The following is a 20,113-nucleotide window of genomic DNA, read 5'->3' on the forward strand; positions in this document are numbered from 1 at the left end:
TTTATCACGTTTTCATGGGCATCGTAGCTACGTCATTACGTTAAATGAGCTGGGAGGAGATCAAAATCATATGTCGTTTCTTGTTGTCATTAATTATACGGTTTTAAAAGTTCAAACTCACTACAAAGTTAATTTGTTGTAAATGTGTGAATATCCTGTCACAATTTCAATGTAACTATATTTTATTATTTTGTATCTTCAAAGAGTTAATACCTTCAGTCAAAACAATGGTGAGTTTGGCTGTCTTGTGCGGCCAACTTTTACATTAACGTTGTTTTGCGTTGTCATGTCTTAAATGTACAGTTTTAGGCATGTGTAAATTGCGAGTTGTTAGCTTCATTCTATCATGCTTGGTTTAACGCATTGTTCTATCCAGCCAGCATTTGTTTGGATTAGGCATGTAGATTTCGTCGGAGGATTTTCTGTGTCTTTAAACATAGCACTCATATGCAGTCATGCATCCACAGATTGTATTGTGTTATTTTCTTCACATAATTACATTTTTAGGCCTCAGACAAAGATAGGCCTAGAACCCCTCTGCTAAAGTGGTGTCAGTACATCATTACAAAAAGTTTTATGTTAAGAAATGATTCCCTAGGAGCTTAACTCTTTTGGTGAATGTATCATATATCGAAGGACAAATCAACCACAATAACGGTCAGGGGCCACGGACTTCTACGTCGCGAGCTCGCTGTTGGAGAATGAGACATACGACGCACTGTCCTCAAATTCCCCTTCCAATTCATGCTGTGCTAGACGAGACACGAGAATCCGAGAAGAAAAAAACAGTAACTTAAAGCTAAAGATGGACAGTTTAGATGCTTACATTCGGATATGGCTATGATTATATCATGACGAAATGTATTATAGTGTGATGTGTTTTAATGATGTAATGTGGATCATCAGGGTATTGCGCACCACTATTGGTCACCGACTGGTATATACTTTTTTTGGTGGAGACATTTGACATCCTACCTCGATTTGAATTAAATCTATTTCAACAGCATACAGCAAAAAATCTTGCTGAAGATACTGTGTCTTTTAGTTATAAACATTTTCTTGTTCTAGACCAGCGTTTTACATGACTGATGAAGTCGGATATGCGAGTGCCAATGCAGTGTAATCCGAGCAGCCAGGTAAACTGTATAATAGCAACACCGCTGGGGGGATGCTATCTCCGGGGGAATCCTAAACGTGTATCTTTCATGCTCCTGATTCTCATCTCTCACACCATCGCTCTCTATTTACAGCACGTATCGCGGTTGTGGAGTGGATAAATGCCCTCGCGTGAAGCGTTACCCCGGCGAAGAGAACTCCATGTCTTTCTTGGTAAGGGATACTTTATTTTATTCAGTATTTCATTTTTCAATGACAGTATGAGTCACCATAAGAGATTGCATACAGTTAAAGGAAGAATATGAAGATTATGATCAAATAAGCCAGTGTCTCATTCAAGTGTCTTTTTTTCTCATAGTCGCATCAGTATAGCCATCCATGAAGGCTATGCTCCAAAACGAATAATTTCATTATCAGCTTTCGTTCATATTACACATCTTTTTATGCATACATAATTTTGTCCTTCATTTCCCATATTATTGGTTGGACACTAATCTGCATTAAACCCTGCCATTCATCAGAACGGTCTGTTTCTGAAGTGGCCATCATTTCAAAAGCATGTCATTCACCCGCTACACTGCTCTATGCTGAACTCTCCCTGAACACTGTTGTTTTGTAAAGCCATGCTGGCTCCTGTTTGCCAATACCACACTTGAATCCTTTTGATTTCAAAGAAAGTATATATTGAATGTTGTCTAAATCCCTCCTAATCTCCTAAGGCATGCCTTTCATATATTTCCTGCTTCCTTATTGGACTGCTGTTCCTCTCCCTCTCTTCAGGGGCATGTCTCACCCCCTCCTCCCCTCTCCCCCAGGACTGCTCCTGCATCTCCCCCACTCAAGTCCAGCCAATCAGCATAGAGGACCAGTATGTGGACGTCAGCCACCAATACCTGGTCAGTAAGGTGTCATGGCCACTTGACCAGCATCCAATCAGAGCATTGAACACAGAGTAGTTGTTTTGTACCTGCCCCATGGTGAAAATGGGTCAAAAAATAGAAGGATCCAGGCACTATCTATGTAATGGTTGAGCCAAATGTAACCCATCCATCCATCCATCTTCTTCCGCTTATCCGGGGCCGGGTCGCGGGGGCAGCAGTCTAAGCAGGGATGCCCAGACTTCCCTCTCCCCAGACACTTCCTCTAGCTCTTCCGGGGGGACACCGAGGCGTTCCCAGGCCAGCCGGGAGACATAGTCCCTCCAGCGTGTCCTAGGTCTTCCCCGGGGTCTCCTCCCGGTGGGACGGGACCGGAACACCTTCCCAGGAAGGCGTTCCGGAGGCATCCGAAAAAGATGCCCAAGCCACCTCAGCTGACCCCTCTCGATGTGGAGGAGCAGTGGCTCTACTCTGAGCTCCTCCCGGGTGACCGAGCTTCTCACCCTATCTCTAAGGGATCGCCCAGCCACCCTGCGGAGAAAACTCATTTCGGCCGCCTGTATCCGGGATCTTGTCCTTTCGGTCATGACCCAAAGCTCATGACCATAGGTGAGAGTAGGAACGTAGATTGACTGGTAAATCGAGAGCTTCGCCTTGCGGCTCAGCTCTTTCTTCACCACGACAGACCGATACATCGACTGCATTACTGCAGAAGCTGCACCGATCCGTCTGTCAATCTCCCGTTCCATCCTTCCCTCACTCGTGAACAAGACCCCTAGATACTTAAACTCCTCCACTTGAGGCAGGCACTCTCCACCAACCTGAAGTGGGCAAGCCACCCTTTTCCGACTGAGGACCATGGCCTCGGATTTGGAGGTACTGATTTTCATCCCCACCGCTTCACACTCGGCTGCAAACCGTCCCAGTGCATGCTGAAGGTCCTGGTTAGAAGGGGCCAACACGACAACATCATCTGCAAAGAGCAGAGACGAAATCGTGTGGTCCCCAAACCTGACACCCTCCGGCCCCTGGCTGCGCCTAGAAATTCTGTCCATAAAAATTACAAACAGAACCGGTGACAAAGGGCAGCCCTGCCGGAGTCCAACATGCACTGGGAACAAGTCTGACTTACTGCCGGCAATGCGGACCAAGCTCCTGCTTCGGTTGTATAGGGACCTGACAGCCCTTAGCAAAGGACCCAGGACCCCATATTCCCCAAGCACCCTCCACAAGATGCCGCGAGGTACACAGTCGAATGCCTTCTCCAAATCCACAAAACACATGTGGATTGGTTGGGCAAACTCCCATGAACCCTCCAACACCCCGTAGAGGGTATAGAGCTGGTCCAGTGTTCCACGGCCCGGACGAAAACCACACTGTTCCTCCTGAATCCGAGGTTCTACTATCGGCCGTATTCTCCTCTCCAGAACCCTGGCATAGACTTTCCCGGGCAGGCTGAGAAGTGTGATCCCCCTATAGTTGGAACACACCCTCCGGTCCCCCTTCTTAAAAAGAGGGACCACCACCCCGGTCTGCCATCCCAGAGGCACTGTCCCCGACCGCCACGCGATGTTGCACAGGCGTGTCAACCAAGACAGCCCCACAACATCCAGAGACTTGAGGTACTCAGGGCGGATCTCATCCACCCCCGGTGCCTTGCCACCGAGGAGTTTCTTGACCACCTCAGTGACTTCAGCCCGGGTGATGGACGAGTCCACCTCTGAGCCCTCATCCTCTGCTTCCTCAATGGAAGAAGTGACAGCGGGATTGAGGAGATCCTCGAAGTACTCCTTCCACCGCCCAACGACATCCTCAGTTGAGGTCAACAGCTGCCCACCTCTACTGTAAACAGCGTTGGTAGGGCACTGTTTCCCTCTCCTGAGGCGCCGGATGGTTTGCCAGAATCTCTTCGAGGCCAGCCGATAGTCCTTCTCCATGGCCTCACCGAACTCCTCCCAGGCCCGAGTTTTTGCCTCCACAACCACCCGGGCTGCAGCCCGCTTGGCCTGTCGGTACCCGTCAGCTGCCTCAGGAGTCCCACAAGCCAACCAGGCCTGATAGGACTCCTTCTTCAGCTTGACGGCATCCCTTACTTCCGGTGTCCACCACCGGGTTCGGGGATTGCCGCCTCGACAGGCACCGGAGACCTTACGGCCACAGCTCCGAGCGGCCGCTTCGACAATGGCGGTGGAGAACATGGTCCACTCGGACTCAATATCTCCAACCTCCCTCGGGATCCAGTCGAAGCTCTGCCGGAGGTGGGAGTTAAAGATCTCTCTGACAGGAGACTCGGCCAGACGTTCCCAGCAGACCCTTACAGTACGCTTGGGCCTGCCGAGTCTGTCCAGCTTCCTCCCCCGCCATCGGATCCAACTCACCACCAGGTGGTGATCAGTTGACAGCTCCGCCCCTCTCTTCACCCGAGTGTCCAACACATACGGCCGCAGGTCAGATGAGACGACAACAAAGTCAATCATCGACCTGCGGCCTAGGGTGTCCTGGTGCCACGTGCACTGATGGACACCCTTATGCTTGAACATGGTGTTCGTTATGGACAAACTGTGACTAGCACAGAAGTCCAATAACTGAACACCACTCGGGTTCAGATCAGGGGGGCCGTTCCTCCCAATCACGCCCCTCCAGGTGTCACTGTCGTTGCCCACGTGGGCGTTGAAGTCCCCCAGTAGAACAATAGAGTCCCCAGTCGGAGCACTTTCCAGCACCCCTCCCAGAGACTCCAAGAAGGTCGGGTACTCTGCACTGCCGTTCGGCCCGTAGGCACAAACAACAGTGAGAGACCTATCCCCGACCCGTAGGCGCAGGGAAACGACCCTCTCGTTCACCGGGGTAAACTCCAACACATGGCGGCAGAGCTGGGGAGCTATGAGCAAACCCACACCAGCCCGCCGCCTCTCACCATGGGCAACTCCAGAGTGGTGAAGAGTCCATCCTCTCTCAAGGAGTGTGGTTCCAGAGCCCAAGCCGTGCGTAGAGGTGATCCCGACTACCTCTAATCGGAACCTCTCAACCTCACGCACTAACTCAGGCTCCTTCCCCGCCAGCGAGGTGACATTCCACGTCCCTAGAGCCAGTTTCCGTGTCCAGAGATCGGGTTGTCTAGGCCCCTGCCTTCGACTGCCGCCCGATCCTCTTTGCACCGGCCCCTTATGGTCCCTCCTGTGGGTGGTGAGCCCACGGGAGGGCGGCCCCACGTCACCCGTTCGGGCTGAGCCCGGCCGGGCCCCATGGGGGAAGGCCCGGCCACCAGGCGCTCGCATTCGCTCGCCAAATGTAACCTACTACACTATAGAGCTACCAGCCAGCTACTGATTCGCATCTAGAACATTTCGTAGTCCAAGGCTGCCAACCTAAGCTATTCAATACAGCACAGCAGCAAAGCCTGTTGCATAGCCGCTGTGTCAGCTTAGCCTGGAGTTGACACACAGCACCCTGCCACACATCACATCTCCACCTAAACCAACCAGTGAAACTACCCCCACCCCCCCCCACCCCTTAACGTCACCCTATGCAACTGAATATCAGAGTGCCCTCTGGTGGCAGCTACTTGTGTGTCATCAGCACAACGTCACAGTGCTTTGAGCTATTCAGTCTGAATTAATTCACCCTCACTGTGTTTCCTCATCTGTTGTACTAGAATGGACCCGTTTCATATTTGTACCAGTGGCTATATTGTACTGTTGTATTATACTATATTCTACTGTAGCATTTAGAGACTGTGGCTAAGTAAACAAAACCAAAGCATACATTTATGCGTTGTCTAATGGCTGTGCAAAGGGTGAGGAAAACTATATACATATATTACTATCATTCTTTATTTAACCAGAGAGTTCAAATAAAGATTTCCTTATCCTTTTTTAAGTGAGTTCTGGCCAAAAATGCGGCCTACATAGCAAAACATAACAACATAACAACATAAGAACATATTAGGAGCTAAACGGGGCAAGTGCTTAACAACAAGCATTGCAAAACATCTGCATTTTATGTTAAGCAGTACTCTGATGTCATTTAAGAAGCTTCTAGGCACATTTGGATTGTGTTGTGAACAAATTCAGCCCTGTACCATGCTATAACAATTTTATGACCACTTTATTCGCCACTGTGTTATAAATTGCTGCAGACAACTTTGTCTCACGTTAACAAAACAAATGGTAAATTCTATGAAACAATGTAGTCAATTAAATGACTGCAAGATACGATAACAGTACTGCGATTTTAATACATTTCGTATCACAGGGTTGTGCCTGTTTGTGTGACTGTGTGTTTGCATGTGTGATCTCGACAGAGCTCCGATCTCTCGGAATGCACTTTCACCGGGGGTGCAGGCAGCGATGACATCACAGCGCTCTCCGCTGAGCCCGCCCACTACCAGCTGCTTTTAGAGCTGGGTGAGCACCCCATTGGCCACAAATCAACCCGCTGTCACCAGACAGGCTTTTCATTGCATAGGCTTTCATCCAGAGAGTAACATCTCGGAGGAACACAAAGGACGTTTAGCACATACTCGATTTGCCAATGAATACATGGTTAGAAATGTTTGCAGTTTGGTTTATTGAAGACCAGGACCCATCCCACCCGTGGTTGATATCGTGACGTTTTCAGGTGTCTTTAGCTGCTTCTTTCATTTGTATGTTTTTCTTCAGGGAAGGGCTTCAACAATATGAGCCAGGTCCACATGGCCCGCCACATCCCCTCAGGCCAGCTGGTGGCAGTCAAGCACACCAACCTGGATGAATGCACTGAGGATGAGCTGCTACAGCTAATGGTGAGTCCACTGGAACAGCACCAAAATGGTCCTCCAAATATTACATTGTCTTTTAATGGAGATTCATGCCATAAGAAGCGTCTTTTACACCAGGCGTGTCTGCACAAACGCCAGACTCAACTAATCCATTTGTTCATTACAAGAACCTGCCCTGTCGCTGACTAGGTCCGTGGTCCATGACTGTTTGTGTAGAGGTTACTGCAAGTAACAGCGTTGTGGCCACTTGGCCTTGGTTCAAAGGCTGTGTGTTACCCTGCGTCTCCTGGCCCTGTCCCCAGAACGAGGTGCTTCTCTCCAGGCGGTTCCGCCACCCTAACTTGCTGACCTCTCGGCTGGTCTTCAGCTCCTGTTGTCAGCTCTGGGTCCTCACCCCACTCATGGGCTACGGTCAGTCTGCTTCATACATCCAAACCTCTTTCAGCAAACGTCTCCTCTATACTTCCAGCTCAAGCCTACCCCCCCCCCCCCCCACCAAAAACATTAATTGGGGTAAAATACTGGTTAGAATACAAATATCTATGAATATTATATTTATTTTTTTGCAACATTACACCATTTGATATCTCTCTGTCTAACACCTACTGTTTCTTTCTCTGTTTGGTTGTCAGGTTCTGCAGACAGCCTGTTGAGGACATACTTCCATGATGGGATGAGTGAATCTCTGATCGCCTATTTACTCCACGGCGTCCTGAAGGCGTTGCAGTACCTGCACCGTATGGGCTACGTGCACAGGTGAGACTAAGACGGAGACAGGAAGTCCTCAGGTGGGACAGAGACAGTCATGGAAAGTCCTTCTGGTGAGACAGAGACGGAGACAGGAAGTCCTCAGGTGAGACAGTCATGGAAAGTCCTCAGGTGAAACAGAGACTGAGACAGGAAGTCCTCAGGTGAGACAGAGACGGTCATGGGAAGTCCTCAGGTGAGACAGAGACGGTCATGGGAAGTCCTCAGGTGAGACAGAGACGGTCATGGGAAGTCCTCAAGTGAAACAGAGATGGTCATGGGAGGTCATTGTGTCCTTTACCGACTTCTGCTAATAATTCTCCCACCTCTGTCTCTCTCCTCTCCACTCCCTTGCTCTTCCCTTTATCTTGGTATGTTCCTCTACTCTCTCCCTCCTGTCCTCCGGTCTCTCCTAGGGGGGTGAAGGCCAGTCACATCCTGTTGTCCGGGGAGGGGCGTGTCTACCTCTCGGGGCTGCACAGTGTTTATAGTATGATGCGTGAGGGGAAGAGGGTGAGGGCAGTGTTCGACATGCCCCATCACAGCCCCGCCCTGCTCCCCTGGCTCAGTCCAGAGCTGTTACGACAGGTTTGTCAGGCCAATACCATACAGTACAATACAATACATGATAATACTATAGTACCGTATTAACAGAATACATTCTCAGTTAAAGTGACTAAAATTAACCCATAAAATTTTGATAGAAATGTGAAATAGAATATGTGGGATAGAAATGTTGAAGACACAGACTTGTTCCTCCAGGACCTACACGGTTATGGTGTGAAGTCAGACATCTACAGCCTGGGAATCGTGGCCTGTGAGTTGGTCAGCGGCAGAGTGCCTTTCCAGGACATGCCCCCTACTCAGGTAGGACCGCTGAGGGTACATCTTATCTTTATTCTGGCTGTCTCCCTCCCATCTCTTCACGTCCCTCTATCTGTCCATCCCTCCCTTTCTCTTTTCTCTCTCTCTCCGGGACCAGATGTTGCTCCAGAAGCTACGTGGGTCTCACTGCTGCCTGCTGGACGTGGCCCCGTTCCCGCTGGGTGAGCTGAGCGGGCTGAAGCTGTCCCGTTCCGGGGTGGACTCGGGCATCGGCGAGAGCGTGGTCACGGGCAGCCTGACCCGCACCGCCACCGCGGAGAGACCCCAGAGCCCCGGACCCAAGAACCACTCGGCCACGCTGCACGACCTGGTCCAGCTATGCCTGCAACAGCAGCCAGACCGCAGGTGACACACGCCCACACCGAACAAAGGAGCAGGAAACATTACTGCAAAGAAGAACTGAAACAATCCAATTTTCTGTGTTTTGTCTGAGTTTCACTGGTTTTTGAAAACCCCATGGTATTTGACGTAGGAAATGAGTCAAGCGGCTAGGTATGACTGTGTTAAGGGACATTTTTTGCACGTGGTCACTGTCGTTATTTTTCTGGTTTCATAGACCCTCCGCATCGACACTGTTGACCCATGCCTTCTTTAAACAGGTAAGCCTCTTCATAATGGAAATGCTTGGTTTATGTCAACATTCTGTGGTACGGCTAACTGCATGTTTCTCCCTCTTTCCGGGACTGTATGCCAGGTGAAGAGGCATCACACCGGGGACTCTTTCCTAAGTCTCATGTACCCGGCCGTGCCCCTTGGAGCGCCCAGCCTCGATGACCCCCCCATGTCCTGCTCCCCGACCCCGTCCTGCCACCCCCCCACGTCCGACCCCACAGAAGGGATGTGGGACTTCTCGTAGTCTCCACACTGTCCCCGCCCCACCAGACCTGAGAACCGAGCCTAACTTGAGACAATCAATACCAACAGCAATCAAACAGCGAGCCCAAATTTTTTCCACTGTGCTTCGATTGTACTTGTATCACCCACCACTCTGAGCCTTGATTAGTCGTTTTCTAGGTTTTGTTAACGGTTTGTTTTGAAACCCAAATAAGGGACAACAGAGTGACTAGTGAAAGGAGGGCAGGATTATGAAGCTGCTTTTTGTAATGAATCATCAAATGTACATCTCTGTGCCATGGGTGTGGCCACCAATCAAACACAATGCCAGAGGCCACGTTCGAGAGGATCGCAGGCGACTTCCTACTGATTAACCGATACGATTTCGCTTTGCATCATGAATAACAGCTCAAATAAGGCGCAACGCTAGTTCACCATTAGAAACGTCAACGTTTTAAGTTAACTTTGTTATATTGAAATATTGACTGTTCTGAATGTCGAGCCAACATTGTGACCGATTAACGCATTTTCTTGGTTGAGCAGTCTACGTTTCCTCAGATCCGCTCAGACAAACCAGTTTGAGAGGATCCCCCCTGAAACTGTAATGAAATAATCCATTTTGAAGGGTCATGTGTAATGAAATGTTAATATATGAGGAGGGCGATGTCATGTAATAATGTTACGCGGTAAAATAGGTCCTAGAATACATGTTGAAGCAGTGTGTGAGAAGTGTGTGAGGAGAGACAGCTAGCGTGTATGTTCTGTGAGCAATTACGATTGCGTTCCCCTGCTCAGACAGCGCACGCATCAACCAACGGATGGGTGTCACGTTGTCAACTGACAGATTGCTGTAACGTGACATGGTTTGCTGTTACGTAAAATATCCATCCAGCCGTGGTAAAAGCGGAGGAACGTGCCTCGTGACATCCCTCTAGCCTTGTGAAACCAGCCTGATCCCACAGTAGGTCACGTTGCCATGTGAACTGAATTGGATGGACAGTGCTCGTTCTTCTTGGCCAGGCTGCTATCCCTCAACCCTTTGTTACCAGTCAATCCCTGTGATTAAAAAAAGAATAATACTAGCTACCGATACTGTGCTTCGTGACCAACCTACCCATACACTGCCTCTTAGTGATACAACATGTATGGGATGGTCTTCACCTTTATTGTTTTTTTTCAATGAAACCTGTGTACTGTTTGCTACGGATTTGTGTGTACTCAATGATACTGTGTACGAGAGAACTTAAACATGGTTATGAACTTATATCAAACATATTATAGATGTATAAGCCTTATAGAAGTGTTATAAATACATTCATAATCACTTTTTAAATCAATGTCCATTTGTTTTCTGTCTTTGGTTGACTGTGTCTTTCTGAAGTCTCTGTATTTGAGGGGTTACTGATGTTTTTTTCACACTATAATCTTGCGTAGCCATACAAAGTTGTAGGGTAAACCATCTGTCTCAAAAGACTACCTCTATATTGGGTTTGGCAATAACGTATTTAGGGCTGCATCAGTTCAGGTAGAAGTTGACCTTAATTACGAAACATTCTCCTCCCTAACATCCAATTGACTGCTTGGGGGTTTCGTCCCTACAAGACCATTCCAGATAATGTCCACCCGGTCTTCCTCTCTCATTGAACAGATGGCTGACCATGGAACCAATGGCTGAAGATTTTCTTCAAAGAACTGAAGGACATCACCACCGTGGTAAGACTGTTAAGGTCAATGGGATAGTACATAGAAGGGACTAGGTCAAGGCGTAGGCAACTCCAAATGTGGAGAAGCGAAAAACATTTGGTTTTCGTTGTCTCCTGATGAGTGCCTAATTGAGTGAGGGTGGTTAACTCCCATAAATAAGCATAAATGTGATTCAGTTAAAGAGGAATTGTGTAGAATCCTGCTTCAACGATAACACAATTTGCGGGGCTGGCGCCTGGATGATGTGACCGAGGGCGCATTTGGTATAAATGAGGGGGCATGTGTGATCACTATGCCCCCCCCCCCCCGATCAAAACTGGTTGGTCTATGATGAACGCAATTTGTTGACTGTGACGATCAGACTGGGTCGAACTCATACGATCGGCTATGTATATGGAGAAACATAACTGAGGGGCAACGAATTGCATATCTGAAGGGGCTGTGCCCCTTTTTATATTATCAGAATTGTGTATTTGATACTGAATAGTTGCCTTCATTCTGTTGTCCTTTCCTCTCGTAATAGCACGCTTCTGGCCAGGATGTCTTTGAAAGGGAGCTTTGGTTCTTAACTGGCATCCCTCGTTAAATAAAGATAGAATATTAATCTTCTGTGGGAGGGGTTTGCACTGGCTGGAAGGTTATTAGTTTCTGCCAATGTTTTCTGTGAGGAAAAAGCTGGGGGAACTCCAGACTCAGATTTTGGCATCTAAGGTCACAGGCAAACCCAGTGAAGCCATTTCCATTTTAAACTGATATATTTTGTTCTTAATGATTGACTGATCACTTGTGATAAACTAGGACTGTGATAAACATAGTCAACAGGAGGTATTGCCAATGAAACAGGCAGTTCCTAGTAAACAGCATTAAAATGGTGGATATCCTCAATGTTGCTGTCCATGCCTAAATAGCTTTTTGGCAAGGACAGGGTTCACACTTTGACATCTTGAAGATTTGAGAAATAAAACAAACACTTATTCTTGCCATTCAATAACATTGCTGGTAATCAGGCTTTCATGATGTTGAATAGGTAAGGACATCTCTGGCGAACCAATCTTTTGAATTAATAGTTCATGACAAAGTTTTGTTTTACATCTTATACATTTGGAAACACCATAAACAGTAACGTCATCAAAATGTGTATGGATAAAATGAATGGCCCTTGACTTCCTGAACCAGAATCTTGGAAAGTGTGAGTGAGAATAATAGCATTGATCTTTCTGTGGGTTTTTCACCACCAAGTACTATCCTGAACAAACCGCGATGGAGTTGTGGTACCATGACTGTAGCAAACACAGTAACCAAAATAGTGTATTGAATGGTCCTGATAGCAAAGTCATGGTAAGAGTTTAGAAGTAATCTTTTCCCAATTGAAAGCAATTTTGCCAAGCCTGATTTCAAGGAAGAACAGTACTAACAAGTCCCATGCAGGTTAAATACAGTGGATATAAAGTCTACACACCCCTGTTAAAATGCCAGGTGTTTGTGATGTAAAACAATGAGACAAAGATAAATCATGTCAGAACATTTTCCACTTTTAATGTGACCTATAATATGAACAATTAAATTGAAAAACAAACAGAAATCTTTCAGTGGGAAAAATAAAAAATAACTCACAATAACCTGGTTGCATAAGTGTGCACACCCTTAAAGTAATACTTTGTTGAAGGACCTTTTGATTTAATTACAGCGCTCAGTCTTTTTGGGTAGGAGTCTATTAGCATGGCACATCTTGACATGGCAATATTTGCCCACTCTTCTTTGCAAAAGAGCTCCAAATCTGTCAGATGGGGAGGACATCTCCTGTGCACAGCCCTCTTCAGATCACCCCACAGATGTTCAATTGGATTCAGGTCTGGGCTCTGGCTGGGCCATTCCAAAACATTAATCTTCTTCTGGTGAAGCCATGCTTTTGTGAATTTGGATGTGTTCTTTGGGTCGTTGTCGTGCTGAAAGGTGAACTTCATGCTGCCACCACCATGCTTCACTGTGGGTATGGTGTTCTTTGGGTGATGTGCATTTTGGAGGGACATCCAGTTCTTGGTAATGTCTCTCTTGTGCCATATTTTCTCCACTTGATGATGACTGTCTTCACTGTGTTCCATGGTATATCTAATGCTTTGGAAATTATTTTCTACCTTTCTCCTGACTGATATCTTTCAACAATGAGATCCCTGTGATGCTTTGGAAGAAGATGACGGTCAATCTCCCTCAGTCTGGGGCTCTATGCAAGATCTCACCTTGTGGGGCATCAGTGATCATGAGGAAGGTGAGGGATCAGCCTAGAAATACACGGCAGGACCTGGTCAATGACCTGAAGAGAGCTGGGACCACTGTCTTAAAGAAAACCATTAGTAACACACTACGCCGTCATGGATTAAAATCCTGCAGCGCACGCAAGGTCCCCATGCTCAAGCCAGTGCATGTCCAGGCCTGTCTGAAGTTTGCCAATGACCATCTGGATGATCCAGAGGAGGAATGGGAGAAGATTGTGTGGTCGATTGAGACAAAAATAGAGATTTTTGGTCTAAACTCCACTCGCCATGTTTGGAGGAAGAAGAAGGATGAGTACAACCCCAAGAACACTATTCCAACCGTGAAGCATGGAGGTGGAGGTGGGGATGCTTTTCTGCAAAGGGGACAGGGCGACTGCGCTATATTGAGGGGAGGATGGATGGGGCCATGTATCGCGAGATCTTGGCCAACAACCTCCTTCATTCAGTAAAAGCATTGAAGATGGTTCGTGGCTGGGTCTTCCAGCATGACAACGACCCAAAACACACAACCAGGGCAACTGAGGAGTGGCTCCATAAGAAGCATCTCAAGGTCCTGGAGTGGCCTAGCCAGTCTCCAGACCTGAACCCAATAGAAAATCTTTGGAGGGAGCTGAAAGTCCATATTGCCCAGCGACAGCCCCGAAACCTGAAGGATCTGGAGAAGGTCTGTATGGAGGAGTGGGCCAAAATATTTTCTTCAGTGTGCGCAAACCTGCTGAAGAACTACAGGAAATGTATGATCGCTGTAATTGCAAACAAAGGTTTCTGTACCAAATATTAAGTTTTGCTTTTCTGTATCAAATACTTATGTCATGCAATAAAATGTTAATTAATTACTTAAAAATCATACAATGTGATTTTCTGGATTTTTGTTTTAGATTGCATCACTCACAGTTGAAGAGTACCTATGATAAACATTACAGACTTCTACATGTATATGTGTGTGTGTGTGTGTGTGTGTGTGTGTGTGTGTGTGTATGTATGTATATGTGTGTATATATGTATTAATGTCTTAGTTACCAGTCAGTTCTTCTACTGAAATTTCCACCAGTGAATGTTAGGAATTGCCATTAGTTCATACTATAGATAGACATTGCTGGTCATAGTGCTTCTAAACATTGAATAGGTTTTAAAAAATTGCTACGGTGAATCATTAATTATTAATCTTTTAAATCTTATATAATATAAGTGCTAAATGGAAAAAGACATTTTACAACCTTATTTTCTATCATTAAATCGGTAAACTGATAGATTTTGTATTTGTTTAATGGTTCCAACAAAGATTTTTCTAGCTATTCCACATTCAGAAATACAATAACCAGTAATCTTGTGGAAATGTCTATTGGATAAATGAGGGGCTGTTTTATTTTCCTTAACCATCAAGGGGGCGGAACATACTGTAAGCTCCGGATAAAACTTGCAGGGATCGGTAGGGATGTCATAGCCTCGTTTATTTTATCTTAGATAGCGGTACGATACCAGCTGCACTAATTTGTTTTTGACCCAAATAAAAACCTTCTTTGACAGTTTCAGCAATCTCAGACACTGGCTCGAATATAGGTTTTTCAATTAGGTTTCAAGCAAATTAATAAATAAATGTCACTAGATAATTTAGGCTAATTGTAAAACCCCACACTTCTGTCAGGTCTGTTGAGTCAAGCCCAGTTGAGTCGCATATTGGGGTCTGATTCGCGAACCTTCCCGGAAATCTCGCGATGTTGCGCCTCCGGGGTTAAAACCTCTGAGCCGAATTCTTTCTGCCTCCGCAATAAATACATTTTGTGCCCCGGGCAAATAAATTAAATAATATTCAAGACTCCTGCACCTACTCAGCCTATCCTACGTCGCTCAGCAAGGCAATTGACATCAGTTAGAGAAAAACATATCAACACTTCCGGATTAGAATGTCAGAATAGAAGCCCTGTTTTTATAAAAAAATTTAATTAAATACGTCTGCATGAGATAAACAAGTAAAATACAACTAAATATTTCAATTCTTACTTGATAGTGATATAAAATTAAATAGTAAGTGATACAAAATATATCACAATAATAATAACAACAACAACAGTAAGATACATAATCTATACACATGCATATTTACAGTGGGTAAATGTAAATGCATCTGTGTCTTTTTGTATCGCTATGCGTGTACTCAGTGGAGCAAATAATTGTTTATTTCCTACTAAAATAAACAATTGGTAATGTAAATGGGTCATTTTAATTGTGCAGCCTACCATTGCAAAATGAATTATGATAATTTGTATTACTTGTTTTCAACTAATGCTTGGGGGAGAAAAAATATGATTGAGCTCAGGTGAGAGTAGTGCGTTTATATTTTGTTCACAGTAGCTCTTTAGATTAGACAAACATGTTGATGGACTATTATGCACTGCAACAGCAAAACAATTAAATAACTATACTGTCAGTTTCAATGCCACACACACACACACACACAACCCTTTGAATTGTCTCTTAGCTGGTAGCTAAATAAGTTGATCCAGAATTTGATGTGCAGATATTGTGTGTGACTGTAAAATTGCCAAGACTCATATTGCACATCTCTTTGCTCATAGACAAAAATTGTCAGAAATTGATATTGGACCCGTGTTTAAGTCCTGGTTTTCGCTAGGGTTATTGTATTTTCATGACCATTTTTCGGTTTGAGCGATTGGCCTTCAGATGTTTTTCTATAATGGAAACCTTTATTCTGAAAAAATATTATGTGTTCATGCGGAACCGTATGGTCGCGTTCTGCCCATTCTAGACAGCTTCACTGGAGACAGACGGCACTAAACCAGTGTTTTGTAAGGATCTCAGTGTAAAGGAATTGGCTGTTTGTAACATTTTAGTTACAAATGCATGCGCGTTTACATTGACTATACGGGGAAATTTGTTATTTGAATTGCTTTTATTTTAGGGCTAGGTCATGCAAATTCACAAACTCGTTCCGTCGTTTTTGTCTCATGAGGACTGGAGACAGTAAAAACAGCTTAGCCGTTTTGACACATCACTCAGGTAAGAACGATAGGCTATACTTGCTAGCATTACTAGCTAGCCACCTTGATTCACATTGACAGCTGGTTTGCTAGCAAACTTACCTAGCGAGTCTGATGGAGCGTTTCAGTATATAGTGAGCTTGCTAGCTTTGTTGTGTTTCATTTCGTCAGTTGTATCACCATTCTTTTTTGCCATGGTAGAGGGTATAGGGATAAATTGAACAGAACTTGCCTGGGCTGATTCATACAACATAGCCAAGCTGGGATTGTTTACAGTACAATAGTAGGTAGGGATTTTCGGTGATCTTAACCAGTCAGCTGACGTTATAATTTTTATAACTGGTATTGTTTTGTAAACTTGTTTGACCAAGTGCTACAACTAAACAGTGGGTAACAGTGGGTATTTTGCATACTAACTTTGTGGACGGCCTTTCCACAGAAGGAAGATTCCAAGGGGCATGACGGGCCAAAGAGGGGACGAAGTGCGACTTTAGTCGTGGAAAACAGACGGACAGGAAACTTGAGCCCTGCGAAGAGTTCGGCTGGGAATCTAAAATTCAGACTTTAGGGCGTCCCATAGTAGAAATACCAACACCGTTTCTGGAATTACATTAGTATATTTCTTTCTTTTCACCATTTTGTGACTTGTCTTTCATGGTGACATTTCACTGAACACGTCAAATCGAAACGTTGTTTGGTGCAATGCCTGAGGAGGTCTAGCGGCACATTATGAGGAATCCAAAGAAGTGACCTCTGTTTGGAAGCCCACCACGCACGGTGGAGAATGGCATCCAACGAAAGATTGTACGAGGTCTGGATGCTCTACTGCAACAAGGTAAATACAATTTCTCCTTTCCATGGACCTTCCTCCCTCAGCATTCAATATTATCATAATACATGATTTTCCCAATTCTGTATGTATTCTGATTCAATGCACATATTTTTTATTCCATTTGGATGTTTCTAAAATGACATTACCATTATGTCCGCTGCAGAGGGACTACAGGGAACCATTACAATTGGGGATGGAAAACAAACTATGAACTATGGAAAGGACTGGAATTTCGGTTTTGGCACAGGAAATATATAGTATTGCAATAAGCTTTTGATATTTTCCCACATCTATAATATTTGTGGATAAACTTGACATGCTTTTAGTGCGCTGACGGAACTACATTAGCAAAGCTATTTTGTAAACTGTGGTATCATTTGAGAGGATGTAATGGCTGTGTAATGAGGAATCGTAACAGGGCATCAATGTGTAAGCCATCCCACTTTTCCTTGCTCTATTGTCAGTGTCAGTCGCTGGACTCTAATACACTGTGTAAGGTCAGCCCTTCTGCTGTTTGATTTTAGTTCAGTGATATCAAGGGTATGATACTATTGCAACCCAGCTAGTCTTATCCACCCCCCCGTTCCTCGATTGACTTAATTGTCTACCCTGACCGTCACTCTTGTCCCATGCTAGTACCTTGGGTCTGGTGTTTGTGGTTTCACTGGCTGACCAATCACAACGCGGCGCATGAGCTCCTCGCACAAGTCTCAGCTGCCGTCAACACATTCCCTCATTAATCCCCCTCAGAAACACAAGCCTCTCATAAGCATTAGCCTTTTGAGACAGGCTGTTCTCCTACACAAAGAAATGCTCGACGCCTCCCTCGATGACACTCGTTCCGTTTTTGCCCCGAGTGCCAGTCTGTTCGCGTGGTCACGCCGCCTTACGTCCTGTCACTCGTCAGACATGAGTTGATGTGAGCACAAACCGTTCTGGGCCCGGGCCAGCTTAGCATGGCCAACGCTGGGTAGATGGGCATTGGGTCGCAGTCCAGCCAGTTGGCGGTGGAGTGTATAACTGCTGTGTGTAAACACACGCTTGCTTGCACTGGCTTCTCACGGTCTCCGGTTAAATGATAGCCATTGTGGAGGGTGCACGCAGTTGTTTTTGTTCTGTTAGGGGAGTGTATTTGCACGGAGCACTCCTGCCTGATCTCCTGCACCAACATGCCTGTATTCCACCCAACGTGGCCATCGACCCATTGAGGGTTGGAATAAATTGCTTGAATAATTAGCGAGGGCCTCTACTGTCCCCTGAGTGGTCGCAGTGTCCGCATTGGCTCCGGGGGTCTCTTAAGTGTGTGTGTGTGTGTCACAGTTTCCGGGGTACCTCTTCCTTTTTAAATGAAGCCTTACAGAGTTTGTTACAGTTCCAGTTCTGTCCTCCGGAAGACCCAGATCGGATATTACAGCTAATAATATGTCTAAACTGAAATATCTTAATAGATCAATCAATGTTCATAAATAAAAGTATAGGATGTATATGTTTGTTGAAGACCGCCAACACAGACGGAAAAATGCTTTCTTACAAGCAACTGGTTGAGTTGTATGCAGAGTCATGTTGGGTTCAAAAGAATAACCAGGTCATGCTTGTTTGTAAATCTGGATGTGAATGTGTATGTATGTCAACTGGCAGTGTAAGCATATGTGAGCTGAGGTATGTGTGTATACACATGGTGCTGGCCATAGCATTGTGGTCACTACAGGTCAAGCACGGGAGGAACTTTCATTAAAAAAATGGTTGCCAGGAAACACCAGGAACCAACAGAACTTGCAGTCCGTCATGTGAGCTGAATCACCTCAGGAATGTTTGGTTGTGTGTGGCAACCTATTATCACTTGCCTTTGCGTCCCATACAGTTGAGTGTTGCAGGTTAACGATGCCAGTTCATATTGTGGTGATGGAGAACTGTCATTTGCAAAGCATAGCCTAATATGGACGAAACCGGGGGCTTGGCTGAGTTTCAAAATGACCGACTCTGTGGTATTTTGGTAAGAGTCCTGTCCTGATATAGAAGGTCGGGGGTTCAGTGCTCAATTTACCTCCCCCAGCAGGAACAGGAGATAGACCCCTGATCTATGGAACGTTCTGGTTCGGGCAATGCTTTGGCTAGTTAGAAGAAATGGTAGTCTATTCAGCCAATAAGCCCAAACTGTTTGCCACTGTGTATATTGATTTTCCCACTGGCAGGGCCTGTCAGTTACATCTGGGATGATGAACCGAGAACTCTCCCCACCAACGACTTATTGCGTGCTTTTTATATTACATGACATTATATTACATCCAGTAAAACAGACAGTTTCTTACAATAAATGTATTTTCTCCACGTTGCCCAGCTCTGCCCAAAGACATGAAAGTGAGTGACCCAGGTCCCTGAGGTGGAGTCTGCCCACTGGTGACTGTTCAGCAGCCTAACTTCAGGAAGTTGTGGTGAGCTGTGGTTGGGGAACTAGTTTGGCTGGCTCTGCTGGGCTCAGTGTTGATGGCTGTGTTCTGCTGCTGCAGGCAATGGTAAAGGCTTTGGCACCAGTTCAGCTCCATTTGGTGCCAGTGAATGTGTGATGCTAGAAAGCAGGCCTGTCAGATATTCAGTTAGCTTGAAACCTGAAAGCCGGGGCGTGTTCATTAGGGCACATAACACAGAATGTCTTGCCATCTGGAGAAAAAAAGCTGCCTTTCTCTTTGGGCTAGTCCAATTTGTTCTGCCCTGTATCAGGAAATCATTCAATGACTGTAAATTGTTTTGGTTTTTTATATTGGTCATGAGGCTTCTCAGCAAATTGTCAGCTAGGGACACAGTCAAGGCTTGAACTGTGGTGGCCGACTTGGTGCTACGAGAGAGTTTGAACACTGTGCCACCTGGATGATCCTCTGATTTATTTTTTGGGTTGATTAATGAATATGGCCCTGTAAAGGATCCTTCTTAGTGTAACTGGGTTACTCCAGAAGTCGGCGGGCTCGTCAGAATGAAATATGTGCCTCACATTTCCACTGTTCTATTGATTCCCTTTGAGCTGTTACTTTAAATCGCCTTTGTCCCTTCACCAGTCTCCACTGCCATAGAGAGGTTTCAGAAGCAGGTAC

The 20,113-nt window shown here is 45.7% G+C and overlaps 2 protein-coding genes across 15 annotated transcripts in view; both read left to right on the forward strand.

The window, feature by feature from the left end:
* The first annotated feature begins 55 nt into the window (after positions 1-55).
* stradb (STE20 related adaptor beta) lies at positions 56-10,556 on the forward strand. Of its 5 annotated transcripts, none has more exons than XM_010892142.3 (13): positions 56-230; positions 1,069-1,136; positions 1,251-1,329; positions 1,897-2,012; positions 6,298-6,400; positions 6,656-6,777; positions 7,056-7,164; positions 7,386-7,509; positions 7,917-8,088; positions 8,263-8,367; positions 8,483-8,730; positions 8,942-8,984; positions 9,080-10,556. In XM_010892142.3, the coding sequence occupies exons 3-13, from the start codon at positions 1,278-1,280 to the stop codon at positions 9,239-9,241; spliced, it is 1,356 nt and encodes a 451-aa protein (XP_010890444.1). In that variant the 5' UTR covers positions 56-230; positions 1,069-1,136; positions 1,251-1,277; the 3' UTR covers positions 9,242-10,556. The 5 variants fall into 5 exon arrangements, with proteins under 5 accessions (XP_010890444.1, XP_010890445.1, XP_010890448.1 ...); XM_010892143.3 differs by having other exon boundaries at positions 1,932-2,012; XM_010892146.3 differs by lacking the exon at positions 6,298-6,400.
* A 5,416-nt stretch (positions 10,557-15,972) lies between these two features.
* The window catches only part of nbeal1 (neurobeachin-like 1), a 48,683-nt gene continuing 44,542 nt past the window's right edge, over positions 15,973-20,113 (forward strand). For 9 of the 10 annotated variants that reach the window (XR_003777788.2, XR_003777789.2, XM_029116704.2 and 6 more), the window contains exons 1-2: positions 15,973-16,214; positions 16,635-17,030. Coding sequence is in view for 8 of the 10 variants with exons in the window: in XM_029116704.2 (XP_028972537.2) it covers positions 16,980-17,030 (51 nt within the window). In the remaining 2 variants the exon portion in view is untranslated. Of the gene's footprint in view, positions 16,215-16,302; positions 16,483-16,634; positions 17,031-20,113 lie in introns of those variants that run through there. The other variant, XM_029116701.2, reaches the window with a different exon arrangement.

Source organism: Esox lucius, chromosome 22 (assembly GCF_011004845.1).
Source record: "Esox lucius isolate fEsoLuc1 chromosome 22, fEsoLuc1.pri, whole genome shotgun sequence".
Lineage (NCBI taxonomy): Eukaryota > Metazoa > Chordata > Actinopteri > Esociformes > Esocidae > Esox > Esox lucius.

What these genes read in the sequence shown, in the direction of transcription:
- stradb (XM_010892142.3), top strand. Translation starts at nt 1,278, where the DNA reads ATGCCCTCGCGTGAAGCGTTACCCCGGCGAAGAGAACTCCATGTCTTT. An exon ending in AGAACTCCATGTCTTTCTTG is followed by an intron (nt 1,330 to 1,896) that starts GTAAGGGATACT and finishes CCCTCTCTTCAG; the next exon opens with GGGCATGTCTCACCCCCTCC. An exon ending in CGTATGGGCTACGTGCACAG is followed by an intron (nt 7,510 to 7,916) that starts GTGAGACTAAGA and finishes GGTCTCTCCTAG; the next exon opens with GGGGGTGAAGGCCAGTCACA.